General features: G+C 33.7%; 1 protein-coding gene across 1 annotated transcript in view; it reads right to left on the bottom strand.

The window, feature by feature from the left end:
• Positions 1–17,694, bottom strand: part of LOC129751117 (calcitonin gene-related peptide type 1 receptor) — a 157,631-nt gene that overhangs the window by 58,481 nt on the left and 81,456 nt on the right. The window contains exon 5 of the mRNA XM_055746425.1: positions 16,867–16,958. Within this exon, the coding sequence (XP_055602400.1) occupies positions 16,867–16,958 (92 nt within the window). The remainder of the gene's footprint in view (positions 1–16,866; positions 16,959–17,694) is intronic.

Genomic DNA, 17,694 nt, shown 5'->3' with positions numbered 1-17,694 from the left:
AAAATCTCGAGAATACTTAGCTGTTACGTTTTTCGAAGACTAAAGAACATGAATGGATGGCTCCGAAGGTTCATCTCCGATCAGTATGATTGGCGGACAGCATTCCAGAAAGAAAGGAAATGGATCAGGTTTTCAGATTTGATGAGCTACAACCTCTTGGAACACGTCGCGAACTTCCAATAACTTCTTCATAATTGATGGATTTCATAAATAAAATAAACTTGTGAAATAAGGGTTTGAGAGCAATTTAATTTTTCTCCGCAGAAATAGAAAACACCTCCGCCATCGCCTGTCAAAGCTTACCGAGTCTGGTGTATTTCTCACAGTTATAGGTACATATTTAATAATCATATTATTTCCAAAAATAGAATATATGGTCGGGATTCGACCAAAGCATCATCTTTTTTTCGAGGCTCTTCTCTCACCAATAGAATTGGATCTGAGAGAACTTTCTTTTCTTTTTTTTTTTTGGAATCACTCATGAAAGTGCATAACGATATTGCGTATAGCTTAGACAAAAAAGGAATTGCTTTACTTTTGATGATAGATTTTGGCAAAAGCGTTTGATCGTGTTTTACAAACTGTATTTATTTAAAAATTGATTTCCAAATATAATTTTTACAGTTCAGCTGTAAAAGTGGTGCAATCTTACTTAAAAAGACAATCTCAATCTGTTTTCTTCAATGGGTGCAACTCTGAGTTTGTATCAATCGAATCGGGTGTTCCTCATGGATCTATCCTAGGGCCATTGTTCTTTTAGCTCTTCATTAACGATCTCCTTTCCGTCTTAGAACATTTCTCTATTCATCATTTTGCAGATGATGTGCAAATTTGTCTTTGCTCTAAACGCAATTCAAATATGAATGATTTCTTTGATAAAATAAATTACGACCTTGCAAAGCTGATTCAATCGTCTTATGCAAACGTTCTCCCAATCAATACATCAAAATCTAAAGCCTTGTTTTTTGGTAAGCAATTATCTACTTCAGTTTACCCGCAACTTATCCATAATAAAAGCGTTATTTAGTTTGTAGATTACGCCGAAAACCTTGGTGTTATTTTTAATAGAGATCTAACCTGGCATCGACATGTTAATGCTAAAGGCGGCAAGATTTCTGGTGCAATAAAAATATTAAACCTAACAACTAAACATTTAGATTCAGCTACGAAATTAAAACTTTTCAAGATTTATGTTTATTCTTTGTTGAACGAAGCCCTCAACTCTTGTGTGTGATTTATCTTCAAAATGTCACGTTATTTTCGAGTTTCCCATCTTCAAAAAGTTCTCATTGGTTGATTACTCGACAAAGTTCTATAAATACTGATCATGCATGGTGATGCATCGAATTCTCAGCACTGGAAAGCCAGATTATTTGAATTCTTTGCTCACTCCGCTAAAAAATTCTCGAACTGGAAACATATTCATCCCTCCGCATAGCTCCTCTTGTTAAATATTGCAGATCTTTTTTTTGTAAGAGGCATTGAAAATATGAATACTCTCCCTACTAATTTAAAACTAATCAACAAGAAATCAGAGTTTAAAAGAAGTTCGCTAGAAGAATATATGGAGTAAAACGACACGATTTATATCAGAATTGCTAAAATGGAACAAATTGAATATTTGGTAAAAAAAAACAAACTAACATTCACCACATTGTAACATTTTAATAGATTTTAACCTTACGTTACATACATAAAACAAAATTATAATTAGAATAATAAATTCAGTTTCTGCTGTTCGTAGCTTCATATCAAAGCAATTTTGGTGAAAATCTTGGCCACCCGTGCTCTAGATGTTAATGTGTTTTTTTTTTATTCTAATTCTAGTTACATAAAATTATGTGATTGAAAAGACGTTTTGATCCAGAATTGAAGAGATTCTTTTGCAACTTTTTTTTAAATTTAAATATCCGGGTAAAACAAGGTGATCTGGCTTGTATGATTTGAATTTACAATGAGTTTTTTTTTAAAAAAGCCTTTAATTTCGAAAAAAAACTAAGATTAATCCAATTTCCAAAGTAAAAGTGAAAGATTAAAATTTTGCGAATCAAATAAGATTTATGCAAACTCGATCCTAGTTAAAGATTTAACTGCCAAACTGTAATATTAATAATGTTGAACAATACGCCAAAACATATGGAATTCTCTGCAGTTTCTATATAAGAAAATACATGCTATTACTTTTCATTAAAAATCAATTCCTGTGGATGGTTTTTTATAAATAAGTTTTACAAAGACAAAACTTTCAAAATGAACTCAAATATTACTTAATTTTTGTCTTTTTCAGCTGGACTGTGCAAACGAACTGACTTTGGTTAAATTTTAAAACCTATCTAATAATCAGAATTATAAGCCTGCGGTCTCTTGCAATACTCCTTTAAGAACTGAATCTGAATTTTGAACAATACATGCTTTTGAATCTAAATTTTGAACTGGAATTCAAAATTCAAATTTTTATGTGTTTCGGAATTTCAATACTTTTTTTCTGAATTGTACATTAAAACGGTTTCTAAATTTAGGAAATTTAGCCAGTATTTGAAATCAGTCTCAGAGCCCTCAACCATGAATCCATAATTATAATTCGGATGTTTTGGATTTCGATTACTATTCATTATTTCAATAATGTATTTCTAATTAGACTGGAAAATCTTCATTTCATATTTTTTTCATTTTTCATATCTGAAATCTGAAAATCTCTGAAATGAGTTAAATCTCATTTAAAATTTAGTATTCAAAAACGAATTACTATCAATAAGTGAGAAAATTTTGAAAAACTGTAGATTAATTCTGAACCCGGGATTGGTTTTCGAGGTTTTGGCATCAGTTCTGAGTCAAGACTGTAACCACCGAAAATACTTGATCCATCATCAAAATATCCCAAGCAACCAAAAGTCTCATTAAAAAGGTCGAACACAGCTTAATCAGCATAATCAATGTGCTGAAGTTCCTTTTATTCAGCCCAAAATTTAAGTTCTTATTGAAACTTTGAAGTTCCATTACAGATTTGAACGGCCTTCTATTCAGCCCATAAGTAAACGTTTAATCAGCGAAAACAAAAAAATAATTTTCCTCTCCTTTGGTCACCACCAGCCCATGTGGAGGTGCTGCCGGTTTCTCGACATCCATCTTTATTCCTCCCATCACCTCCCTCAATACTTAATTGCTTTATTTTTAACTTTGTTCGATACATGCCAGCACGCACGCCAGTTCTGCTGCACAATTATTTGATTCGCTTACCCAAGCAATCACAACCTAATGGAAAAAATTAGTCCTGGTACTAGATTCGAACCCGATCCTCCGAGGTGATAGCCGAACACGCTGCCACGACGCCATGCCTAGATGTTGCCTTACCGGCAGCTAAAATTCGAAGTGGTTATCCCGAGCAGACTTTGATGCCCAAATTGATAGCAAATTGAAAGCATCATATGATGTCAATAGCAAATTGATAGTATCTTTTGCTATTAAATTTTATACGAGAGCAAAATAAGGCATAATTGAGGTCTCATTTATTTTGATTTTACAGCAAGATAAGACCACATTTAAGTATCAAGAGCAAATAGCGAGCAAAATTTGGTATAGACTTTAACTTGAGAGCAAAACTAGGCATCATGGAGGTGTCCTTTTTTTTTCTTATAAAATGCAAACCCGAGACCAAACTTTGAATATGCTTTGAATGTTGCTGTTAAACTAAACCAATGGCAAAGTTAGGCATCATTGGGACATCCCTAATTTTGACCAAATAAAAATTTTAATCAAAATTAAAGCATAACTTTGTAAGAATATATTAATTTACTCCTCATTAAAAACAAAAATTGATAGCAAAAGTAGGCATCGATGAGCTGTCCATATTTGTTTAAATAATGTTAATATGAATCAATTCCCGAGCATACTTGATGCCTGAATCGATAGCAAACAGCAACTAATATGTGCTACCAATGCCAAAACGATAGCATAATGAAGTACCGCATTTTGCCCGTTGGCAAAATTAGGTTTCATTGTAGAAATATGATGCCAAAACGGTATTGAGACAAAAATGAAAGCACTATTAGGTTTTGTTTTCTCCAAGATAAGAAAACGAGGTACCATTAAGGTCTCATTTATTACGATAGAGCAGAAAAGTGGAATCAAAATGTTGCATGATTTGGTATTCGATTTTCTGTGATGAAAAATCAGATGTATATAGGTTTTTAAAATTATATCGAACTGAACTCAAATAGCAAATTTTTTCGTTACCGGCACATTGCGCGCATTCTAAGTGTAAATTTTTTAGTGAGGCCAAGAAGGCCCTCTCCCCACTCGGCACAAAAAACTTGTAAAACAAAAAAAAACTTATTCGAAACTACCACTAAATAAAAAAACGTATTAATGTTAACGTATCTTACGTTATGTTATGTATTTTCCTTTTCGAAGTATACCGAATAAAAATAAAAAAATTAAGTAGGATCCTAATTTTTAATAAATAATGAACTTTAGTAAAATAAGAGTTCTTAACTGAGACTCAAATGAGGAGTTCAAAGTGAAGATTGTTGTCTGAAAATATCGTAACTTAACTCAAGGTATTGCTCGTGTAACTTGGTAAAACATTTATGTACATTGAAACCAAGATTTTCAATATGATGTAGAAAAGTTAAATTTTTTTTTCTGATTTACAATTTACGGCGGTTTACATCGGTTCAAAATTTATGCAGTTGTGTTGAAAAAATAAAATGTAATGATTTTTTGCTTTGGCTTTGTTTTTTTTTTATTGAAATAACGAACAATTTATTTTTAAAACGCTTTGACAAATTTCACTTTTCTTTATTCTTCAATTTAAAATCTTTACATCCCAACTAAAAACTTTAGCCAAGCTTGAACATAATCAATAATTCCAAATATGACCCGATTTACACATAACTTGAACAGTGTGTGTTTGAAAAAAAAAGTATTATATTTTGTTTTTCATCCTTCACATTACTTAGAAAAATAAATATTTCATCGAAATTATTATTTTTTTGTTAGCATTGTCAAGCAATAGCGAGTTATCATTAAAACATTTGAAAAAAAAAACATTAAACGAATGAACCATTAGACATGTATTTGAAGTTACCGATCCAAGTGTAAAGAAAATATTTACTATAGAAGAAGAGGAACGTCGGTCGAAGAAAATTTATTGAAAGTTGCCGTGTTGTTTACATTTTAGTACACGCTCGATTTTGTTTAACCATTTATGGTTCTTAAATAACCATTTTATGGCTTTTGCCTGGAAACCGCCAATATGGTTATTTTTCAACAATTTTTCGAAGAGGAATTTTAACCATTTTAGAAGTTCTAGAGCATTAACCAAAAAACGGTTGAAAAAATTGAAGTTTTTTCATCGCCATTTTGAAATAAGATTCAATGGCGCAAGCCGAAGACATTCCGAGTTTCTTTTTTTCATGCAAGAAGTTTAATAAAATTAATTTGTGCTTGTGAATCGGGAACGCGTAGATATTAAAAGGTAATTAGCTTATCTTAAATTTGGTTCCGTTAAAAATCCCAACCAAACAAAATAAACATTAAATTTCAGTGCACCGAATCCGCTCCGGTTCCAATGGCATCAAGCTCAGATGGAGGAATCACTACCGGAACAAGCTCACCTTCTAATCCCGATCAAAAGGATCGAGATGATCAAAGAATGTTCAGCCTCTGTTGATACAGAAGGAGCTGCTGACTGTTGCTACTATGGATGTGGTTGAAGCCGGTCTGATTGCCTGGGGAACATTACCCACCAGCCGGGCTGGAATTGCGGTCGATATATAGGGTCTGAGCGCCAGCTGCTTCAGCAAAGGAATTGGTAATTCTTTTCTGACGTTTTTTTGTATTTCTTTTAATATACCTATTTGATTTCATTTTAGCCATTCGGAATTCCAACGTTAAAAAGATTCCGGAATTGGAAAAATAAGCTGCGGGCTAGTGTAATTGGTACTTACATTCAGATAGGGCTATGGCCTATAATGATGAACAAATGTTACTAAGAGAATTCTACATCCGTCCAGTTCCGGTACTGCCCCGATTCTTCGTTAGATCCCGTTTCCGGTGACGATCGACTTCATAACAGCTAGCAAGTGATCTCATATATTAGAACATACAGTCAAAATTATGTATTAAAACCATGTTTGCATTAAATCAGAATTTGTATCTGGTGAAAATATATATTCCAGGATCCTTGAATATCGTGTTTTTTAATCTCAGATGCAAGAAAAACAAAAAAACATTTTTGCAGCTTGGTTTCCAAAGTTCAAATTTGCTTAAAAATAACCATTTTTTACTTCTCCGCTCTTTCTGGTTAAGGTTGAAAAATAACCATATTTCTACTTCTCCCCGAAAAGTCATTTTATGGGTTCTCATGGAGAACTCATAAAATGGCATTTCCCGGGAAAAGGTCAAAAATGGTTATTTTTGATTCTTAAATGGTTCAAGAAGTTCTAGCGTGTATTCGCTTAATCGGTTCCAATTTGCAACTTATCGGTTAACTATCAGTGTCCCTTAAGAAGTGAGTATAGTTTATGAGCCTGTTGTTAAGAACAAATTGATCAAAATCAGGTAGGGTAAATGTACCCGAACTTGGCCCCTAAGGCATGGTTGACTATATTTCCCATGATTGTAGTCTTCCTGTAATATGTACCTTCAAAAGTCCTTAGACAAATATGATTGCTTACTAGCCTGAAATGTAGTAAAAATGTATCCTAGCTTTAAAGCGGTGGATAATTTGAGATAAACCTGATCAAACTTTTGATTGAAATGCTCCTTATTGTGGCCCCCGTTCCGAATTGTGGCCCTTTATGAGTTCCTTAAATTAGCCGCCTCTAGAAGAAATTTGCCTCACTAATACAACAACAGCCCCCACGAATTCGTTGATAATATCCTGGAAGGAAGCACAACAATGTTCATTGTTGTTTTCAAAAAGTCGAAAGTACGAAATGTCAACCAATTTTTAGAATTGATATTTGCGTGCAGAATTATAATCTTACGTAAAAAAGTTTCACTTGTTTGTTTCACTTTTTGGTGTGTTTAAAATTTCTATTATCAGAATGACAATCTAGAACAGTGGTTTTCAAAGTGGTCCCTACCGCCCCCTTGGGGGCGTTGAGAGCCTCCAGGGGGGCGGTGAGCTCAATGTTGAAATTTGGGGGGCGTTGGAAGGGCTCAGGGGGGCGGTGAAGTCGTAACTCACATTTTCAGAAATCACAAAAAATGAAATTACGATGCAAAAAATGAAATTACGTTACAAAACTATACATCAGGTTGAAGACCTAAGTATCTATGATTTCACAGAGCTGCAAGCAAATTTATGTTCCAGTATCCCATTAATTATTTTTAAATGTAACTAATATTTATTTTTTTAATTATCCCTGATTATGTTTACGCTCTTCATGTTGATCTTGTGTTTAAGATACTAAAACAAGAATAATTTTAGATGGCAATGCTTGATAATCTTTAAACTGTATTGTCTCAAAAAACCTGCTAAACAGAAAATACCTTCGAAAAAATCTGTATAAAAAGGCGTCATCTGTGGTTTAGTGATAGATTTTTTTTAAAAGAAAATATGTAAGAATTATTTAAGATTAGAGAATTTTTATTTTAAGTTCTTATTTGTTCATATCTGTTTCAATCGATTTAAAAAATCAATTGTGCCATTCGCCATCGATAAACTTTGAATCTGCTCGGTTAACACTCACATTGCCTGGATTTCGTTATTAGAATATAATTGAAGCTTTAACCCAGCTAACATAAAATCGTAATAGAAATGATAATCCAAATCGAATATTAAGACATTTTCAATAACCATCGTAAACAAGCTGGTATTGAGTGATTTTCTATCATTCATTTACGAGAAGCTTTGCCCAAAAAAAGTTGAATCGGATAGCAGTTTAGTCAATTCGTAAATATGTCTCCAAAAAGTTGAGAATACGCTAATTCGACATTTACGATTTGAGTAAACTGATTTACGATAAATGGGCGGTCCTTCCTTCTTTCTCCCTTTGACCGGTTCGTGAACAGAAAATCTCACATATAGAGCTATGGCGCGAATCTTTTCAACTAATGAGTTGGCATAGTGGTAAGATACCGGACAGACATCTCGGAGGCTGGAGTTCAAATCTCGGTCCGGGAAATATTTTTTTTCGTTTTACTCAATTACTTCAAATCGTATATTCTGCATTTTGTGGGGAAATCGAATCGTTAAAATCTTTGTCATTGTAGATATATCGCCTCCACTTTTATAGCTATATGCTATTTTGGTAAGTTTAATACAATCTTTTCATCTGGTATATTCGTTTGATTAATTCTGTTGTTCCTGCGATATACCCTCTTAAATGTTTGCTGGGAAGACCCGTGAATGCTGCATAACTATTAACAGGATTCAAATTCAGATTAAGATCAAGAAGTAATACTATTCTTACGTTATTTTACCTTGTCAGTATTTAATTTGTATTCAAGAATGCAATTTAGTCTTCAACATTAATGCAAATTAATGGTAAATAGAAAATTTTATTTACCAAAATTTAAGAAAGGTATATGATTTGATATCAAAACAAACTAATAAATCAGTTTAAGTAAGTGTCCTGGAATCTTTACATAGAATTAAGTTTTTACTGGAGGTTTGAAGCAATATGAGGCCTTTGGAGCCAAAAGGGTATAAGTGCATAAAAGTTTATTTAAAAAAAAAACACACTTTAAAGTTGTTATATTTGGTCATTTTCCATATAGGGGAGAGTGGGGATACTTGATCCCCTTTTCTTATTTTCACCATATCATTCTGGAAAAATTTAGCAACTCGCCGTCTTTGACATTTTCTGACAGCTTGTAACTTCAAGTTTCTATGCTCCAAAAATTAGAACGATACTTGAACCCGTTGATGAGCTAGAAGCATTTTCGTGGGAGTAAAAAAATTGCGATTTTTCTGAAGTTAGGGGAGACTTGATCCCCTATTGAAGGAGACTTGATTTTTTATTCAGGAAGCCCTAATCCTTGTATAAAAATCAAACAAAACCCCAAGATAGAATGTTAATTGACTATTTTGGTCATGTTTGTTCTCATTTCACAATTTATAGCAGACATAAGAAGAAAATTCTATAACTTTGTTTCAACGCTCATAACATTGCATACTTAAAGGCGCTATTTTTTATAATTAAGAGAAAATTAATTATTTTTGCTCTTTTCTTCAGACAATTGTTTGATAAATATTAGTTTTTGGATAAATATTAGTAATTTCGTAATCAGGAATCATAACGATCAATTCGGAAGAAGAATATGCCGTTTGGAAGGGGGATCAATTGTACCCAACTCTAGGGGATCAATTGTACCCATAATCAACATTTTAGAAAACTTTTTCTGAAAAAAGTTGAGAGTTTTCCATTGCTTTGAAAATATGGCATTATGAAGTTCGTTTTACGCTCGAACGATTGATACATTGGAACAAATATGTTTTTCATGATTTTCCCATGTAAGGAACATTTTAAAGTGATGAAAAAAGATCTTCAAGTTACATTTTGTGAAATTTTTCAAACAAAGTTCAACTACTCAAACAATTATTTTGTTAAAATTTTCTAAACTACAAGCATTGTTATTTTGCTCATTTTGGCACATTTTTCTAGAACATTTGATCTTTGTAAGACATTCCAGTTTCGAGATATAGCTAAGGAATCAAGTATCCCCAGGGATCAAGTATCCTCATTCTCCCCTACTTTTTCAAAAAATTGCATTATTCTTTCGAACAAAATGTAAATGATATTCTCAAAATATGAAGAAATATAGTTTGAAATATAAAAACTCGTTTGACATTATTAAATCAAAATCGACCATTTTTACACTTATAATACCCCCTATTCCTTTGGTTCTGAGGGCCTCACATAAATTTGAATGAGTTTTGAGTTAAACCTTACAACAAAATCAAGCCAAAAGCCAAGCCAAAATGGTTGTTCAACGATCCAGATTTTAATTTTTTTTAAATAGATTTACTGAAAATTGGCCCTGGGGGGCGTTGAGCTCAAAAAATTTGCAAAAGGGGGCGGTGAGTGAAAAAAGTTTGAAAACCACTGATCTAGAACAAATAGGTTCCACAATATTGCATTGGTTAACATAAATTAACCAAGCAAACAAATCGTTTGTTCAATTTTTTAAAATGAAATCATGATGGATCTGTTCCCATTGAAGTTAACATACGATAGTGAATGTTCATGTTTTTTTTTATTCCATTCCCATAAAAGGAGGAGAGACATTTTAAAAACCATTATGACCGAGGCAAGGAGCAAGCTTAAGCTAAAACTCAAGTAAGCGAACGATTCTTTGAATCATACCTACATATTTAAAATGTCGCCCTTAGGAATTTTCTAGCAATCGTTTGAGTACACCCGGATAGCAAAACAAGACAAACTATCGCTCACTCCAGCCAGCCTGATAGAAATAGATTGCATCTCACTCGTTCGTTTGGGGACTATAGCCAATGGAACCGAACAACAAATTTACAAGCTGGGTGAAATTCAAGCTGCATCCCACTCGCACTCATGCAAAATCATCATCCAAACTCGGCAGCGCTTCCTTCGCATATTCCTTTCCTAAGGAAAACAAACGTCGTCACCTCTGCTGATGCACAGTGATCCATAATATAAAACAAACTTGGTCAAAATATTACTTTTGATTCACATGAAATTGAAAACAATAAAATTTAGCTCTTATTAGCATAATTTTTCAACATTGTAATGCAATTACTTTTTTTAATCAACATAATATTTAGAATGTCATAATTTGAACTTTGTAACCATTCCTTTCAAAGCGACACATATACAGCAAATGTTTATCTCCAGCACAAATAAAATGAAATCAAAATACGTTGAACCTTATTTCCAATTGTAGATGTTTTTTTGGGTATGGATAAAGTTACTTCAACGTTGAGATCCAAGATATCGATTCGGATCCGAATCCTGTTGATTTCGTGCTCAGAAGTTGAGAGGAAAAGAAATTTACCAAAAAAAAGGCAGCTAAACTTTTAGTATTATAATTCCAAGTAAGATGCCAAATACGCTTGAGAGATAAATGAATTGATTATAGTCCAAAATACATTTATGGTATTTTTAAGTTATTTCAATCATTCTTTTTACTTTCGACCGGTTTTAAATTTCCAGACCACTGTGCACTAACGGCCGACGATTCGGCTGCCGGCTGCCGGCTACCATCTGCCTGCTGATTTCGTTCTCACACATACATACAAACCTCAATTAGTGGAATTTCATGCCAAGATTAGGCGAAAAAAATGTTTATATTTTCTTCAATTTTAGATCAAATATGTACGTTGTTTGGAGTAGGTTATAATTTTATATTTTTTGCCACGTTTTGCTGTAACCAACGGTATTTTTTAGTGATTTTTCATAGGGAAGTGTGTTTTTAAAATCGATCCGAAGGTGGCAGATGCACTAGCAAGGTAGGTTCATTTCAGATTTTTTCCGAAAATCGTAATTTTACTTCCAGTTCGTCATGTGAAAAAAAATTATTACGCAGTAATTTGGATTCAATTGCGGACAAATGTTATGCAGAATGTAGACAAATGCGATTTTCTTTTATGTTTGATTTATTTTATATTTTTAGGTATATGTTTGACATATAAATTTCCAAAATGCATTTTGGCATGCCAAGATAAGGAGCATGCCAAGTTAAGGCTCACTTTCCCTAATCCTTCAAAACAATCCCATTCTCAAAACTTTCTTCTTCCAACTTATCGTTCTAGATGGGTCTCTATACGCATTGCTTTCCATTGATTATGTTCAGATGGAACTCGGGGCGTAACGAAGACGGGACGATTCTGTACGGTGGACGTGATCACCAGAAGCATTAGTGTGTATGTGCTCCAGTAGCTGTAGCAGCTTCCAACGAATAAGAACGGAGCAATGGTTTGGGCTGCACCCAATGCTGAAGCACAAACCACCAGCGGAAGATGGGTCCACACAGATAAACTTAAAACATCCTCCGTAGTCTCTAGTGAAGACCGTTCTACGGAATCCAACACCTAGAAGATGTCCGAATCTTGTTTGTAGGGGTTATGTAGAAGCTGCGCCATCTAATTGGTACTGGATTCTCGTCGAAGTCGCTGGAAATCATGAGAGTGAACGATATCTTCAAGTTGACTGTCCGACGAAAACTCCCGGCTTATTCAATTCAAAAGCGGTTAACGATTGCGGCTTGGGAGATTACGACGGTCGCCCTGTTCTTGCTTCCGGGAGAAATAACGAATCACACAAGTGACAAGTACATCAATGCATCAACTTTTAATATAATGGTTCATTTCAATAGACACAATCCAGAGTTGAGCAATGTAAGTACAGCTTTTTTTTCTCTTCTATTTTTCGATCCAGAAGTAATATGAAACGTCCTAGTGAGTGGTTGTAAACGTCAACCAAGACTCTTCTCTAGACATATCTCAAGTATCCCGAACAAAGTGAGAGGCCTACTCGCAGCAATCAATATTTTGTACTCGATGGCCTGTTCAGATAATTTTTTTAATTTAAACCATGCATTAACTATTCAATAGTTAAAATTAATTGAAGTAATTTCAATAGTTTAAAAAGATTTCCTCAAAACCGTTAAAACAAACCAACGATGAGTTCATACATTCATCATAAACATAAAATAATGTATAAAAAGGCGATTTTCCTTATGCATTGTCGTTCATACCTCATTGATAAACGCCTTTATGTATGCAAATAAATTGTAATAATGATTTTGGTTAAAATTGATAATTCACAAATAGAAACTTTTTATTTTCATTGAGATGTTCTTATTAAATTTATTCCATTGACAAATTTGAAGTTAAATTTTCAACGGTTAACGGTTTATTGTACTGAGAATTTTTTTTTATTTGACTTTACTACATTAAATTATCAAACATTTAAATAATTCTTATATGGTTTCCCTTCAATTTTTTTACATAATTCGAAAAGTTCGGTTGAAAACTCTGCGTTTCGACTCTGCTTCTTGAATTCAATTTCAATGAAGATATCTGATCTGAGATTGGTTTTCTTTTTTTCATTTTTATTTTTGAAACTGCAAATAAGATCAATATTATTTTAGAAAAAAAGATTTTCATAGTTGCTCTTTTGATTCAATGATTATATACACAAAGACGTTACAGTATAAGACAATGTTTAGGCAATATTCCTTTCATTTTAGTTTGTATAAAAAGGCAATAAATATGAACAACGGAAAATATACGCATATAAATATTGAATTCGGTAACACTTGCATACATTAAGGCGATTTTCATTATAGATCGGTACCTCACGTTCTAACAACTAAGCTCTTAATGTTTTTTGATTAAATTTTTAGAATTCGGGTTATAAAATCTTCAGGCTTCAAATTTTGCTATCATGCTTTGCTAGCAATGTTTGGTATAATATAATTTTGCCCAAATAAAGGTGGTACATTAAAAAAATTTGTTCTCCGTTAAGGCATACACGAGTACCACAATAATGTCAATTTTTGTTCAAAGTAAGCATAATGATGTCTCGTTTGGCATGCATTAAGAAGCAAAATTTGAAAGCCCAAAGATGCCAAATTTTGGCATTAATGGATACCAGAAAGTGCTATCATTATGCCATCACAACTCTTCATAACATTGCAAACTCAAGAACCTATCGTGTTGATTTAAACGCCTGTATGTAGACACACATGCATTTAATAAACTTGGTGGTTTTTGCTTAGATAATCTGTTTCTCACGCGTTGTCTGCACAAAGGCGCATTATTGTTGGCAAATTCTGTTTTTTATACCAAAATTTAAGATTATTATTTATACGTTCAGGCGGTTAGTCAACAAAAGAAATTTTTCTTGTGAATTAACGATACTAACTTGAATTATAATTTTTATTGCTAAACTATGACAACTATCACGCCTGGAAAGTCAAATTTGCTCTTATTTTGCTTGACATAATGTGGTACACAGCAAAAATGAGAGCAAAGGTCTTCATTCTTAGCAAAGTGATATGCATAATTTTGCTTTTTCGATACCTCGTTTTTTTATTCTTTGAGAGCATATTGGTGCCAAATTTTGCTGTCAAAGAAATACTATTGATGCATTGAATAAGCATCATTTTGCTCTCCAAGCTCTCGGAAAATGAGGTGTAGTTAAGGTCTCAGTTTTAGCAAAATTTGGTATCCCTTTGCTAACCAAGTATGAAAATTTGTGCTCTCATTTTTGCTGTGTACCACCTTATGTCAAGCAAAATGAGAGCAAATTTGGCTCTCAGGGCGTGATAGCAAAATTTGCTATAATTTTGCCATAAAAGTCTGCTCGGGATAAGCTTCCTAGAATACCCGCAAGGGCAGCCAGCGGCCAGCAGCAAAGACGCATGTTGATTATTATTAAGAAACATTACGAAACGGCGTATAAATCATCCGTTAAAATAATATCGCGTTTAAAAAAATGGAATTCCATGCTTATAACTTTTAACCATAAAATTATACAAATTCTTGAGTTAATCTTGATATTTAATTAATGAATTGCTTCAAGGGGCTTTCAATGTGTGATAAATGCGTGGTAAGTAAATACAGTTGGACGAAATTTTATATAGTCAAGTATTTACTCTTTTCAAAAACAATCATTTGCGAGTTAGCTTAAAGTTGTTCTGAGTTGAAGTTTCAATATAAATTATACATTTCAACAATTTCCAAGCTCCAAAAAATGATTTATTTATTATATGCCCTTTTGTGATGTTCGTTCACATTACATATTCATGAAATGGCGAACATGTCTCAAAAAAGGCTATTTGAGGAACTTTTTGGAACTTCGAGTCCATAGAAGGCTTCTGGAGACCCAATTTGTAACTTTTATTCTGAATGATCCGATTGACATGTCACAGAAAAGCTATTTGAGAACTTCTTGGAACTTGAAGTTCACAGAAGGCTATTTGAGGAACTTCTTGGAATTTGAAGTCCACAGAAGGCTATTTGAGACCTAATTTGTAACTTTTATACTGTGTGGATGCGGTTGACATGTCACAAAATAGCTATTTGAGGAACTTTTTGGAACTTCAATTCCATAGAAGGCTATTTGAGGAACCTTTTGTAACTTTCATGCTCAAATTCGAGAAAATTCGGTACCAATTCCCTTTGAAACCTTTGTTCAGCGAAATTCGAACTTTGGAGGAACGAGTTTAAGTAGATATGAGACTTTTGGTTGCTTGGGATGATTAAGAATTACAAATTTTGTGTGTAGAATAGTATACTTCGTTTGTTTTTGGTGGACCCTTACGAGGGAGGTTTAACCACCAACCAACCCCACCCCCGTTCCGACGACCATGCTACCGCTTATATCTGAAAGAGGATTAAACTCACTCGAAAACAATTATCACAAACCAGTTGGTGGCTCCAGAGACTCTTACACTGACGAATCATTTCAATACGCTCAATTTATTAGTTTTATTATGGGTTTTAGGTTATGGCTTCAGAGACTTAGTTTATATTTTCTCAGTGATTTTAAACCATTTTGGTTTATTCATCTGTTAATTTTGCACTACGCGACATGGATTGCAGGACTGATGAGCTTGATAAATCTTCGTCTGACTCAACTATTTTGAACTGTCCAATTATCAACAAGTTAAGGGGGGGTAGGGTCTAACGGGTAAAAAAAACACCATTTTCATGATTTTTTTCTAGAGCTATCGTTCAAACAAATGTATTCAAATTTTTTGCATTATACAAAGCATTGTTAAAAGAACATTTAGTAATTTTTTCGTAGAAAAATATTGAAAAATGAGCCGGTGACGGAGCACTTTCGAGGATGCCTTTTAGAAAACAGGATTTGCGGTGGACACTGTATCTCAGCACAGAATCATCTGAAATCAAAAAATCAGAGCAAAATATTTTTAAATAGATTATTCAAATTAAATTTTTTTTTATGAAATTTTTGTAGCTGTTTGAAGTAAAAAAAGCGGATTTTTCACGAAAAAATCCGCCGTTTTTTATCTGTAAAATCTCCCAAAAATAAAAAAAAAAATAAAAACGTTGGGGTCTGGTATTTTATATGTAGAAAATATGTTCCAAATTTGAAAAGAATCGGATAAGTAGTTTTCAAATGATGATGTCCACGGACTTTAAAAATGTGCTTTCGAGAAAAACGCGTTTGAAGTTTCTGCTCTTGCTTTCTTGCAGTATTAGATAGGAGGAGATAAAGGCCTATAATTTCTACAGTTTTGCTTCAATTGACTTGAAAATTTGACACAACATTCTTGAAATGTTTTACAATAAGAATATAAAAAAATAAAAAAAAAACGATTTTTTTAACGACCCTACACCCCCCCCCCCTCCCCTCAATGAATACGAAAGCCAAGAGAGAGTACCTTAGTTTTTAGGGGTTCAAAATCTTGAATCCTCATTCATTCCTTGAACTGAGGGTCTCATGCAAATATCTAGTGTTTTGGAAATGGCTCACGACACTAAAACTCATTGAGAGTTTTTGCCGCATTTGTTATTGCAAAATTGTTGAATTAATATATCTATCTGTTAACCTTTAGTAGGTTTCATAATTCAAAATTTCACCATTCCAATGAAACATCCACTCTCACTGCAGAAAGTGAATTACCTTGACCCTATGTTCAGCCTAGAGAATTTGAAAAGTTTGTAAATAAATTAAATCCTAGAGGCCACATTTTTCGAAGCATGTTTACATTAATAATCCGTAATTTATTAGTTCGGTAGCTTACGTCTACCAAGCAGCAGACACCAGTGTCCTATCCGTTGAGTTACTGGAAAGTGTCTGCCCATCCCATCTCTTAAAACACATCCACCGGAAGTGCGGAAAACAAACCGCTTTACTTAGCTTTTGCTCCCCTACCTTCTTTCTTACGTACCTACATACTTACCTAAAGCTAAAGAAGACAGACAGCGACACGATGAGCGTGATCAATGAAATGGTGTAACCCCCGATGTACAGATCGTTTACCAAACGCCGGAACTGGGATGAAGAGAGAGAAATAAGGCGAATAGGAAGAAAGAAAGCAAAAAGAAAAACGCGTTAGAAGAACATTCAAGAATTAAAACGATTTTACAACGTCCCCCACCTCAATATTTGCAAGTGAAAGAGAGAAAGCAGAAAAAAGTCACCGTTAGATGACATGAAATATAGTATTTGATACCACACCGGGGTGAAATGCCGGTCCGGGTGTCGCTGCGGATTGAGGAGGAAATTCAACCGACAGCAAGCTTCCGGAAGTTAAGATTGGCGGAAGTAATTGCAGCCGACAGTTGATGGATGACCGTGCTATTTTCGGAACAAGCGGTTTGTAATTCTTTGCAATCGCATCAGCAGCAGCGAAAAAAACCGGTAGAATTCAACATATGCTAGCTGGGAGTTGAAAAATTATTTCCAGCGAATTGGGAGAATGAAGTCGTTGTGCGACAGAAAATTGGAATCTGCTGAGCATTGCTTGATTGTTTGAAAAGTTCTCTTCGATATATTTGTCTTAATAAATTGGAAAAGGCAATGTCCATGAGAAAGAATTAGTTTAGGACAGAGATTCCAAACTTTTAAGATAGCGATTTGAACCAATTTTCTTAATGAGGTCAAGCAAGATATCAGAAGACAATAATATAATTAGTTCGATATTTTTGGGGCTTTTTTGTTCTTATTTTCGAAAGTTTGTGAGACATTTTCATATTATTCATAAGCGAATCTTACAAAACTTACAAAA

This window comes from Uranotaenia lowii, chromosome 3 (genome assembly GCF_029784155.1).
Source record: "Uranotaenia lowii strain MFRU-FL chromosome 3, ASM2978415v1, whole genome shotgun sequence".
In the NCBI taxonomy this organism is placed as follows: domain Eukaryota; kingdom Metazoa; phylum Arthropoda; class Insecta; order Diptera; family Culicidae; genus Uranotaenia; species Uranotaenia lowii.
This window is presented reverse-complemented; position numbering and strand designations above follow the sequence as displayed.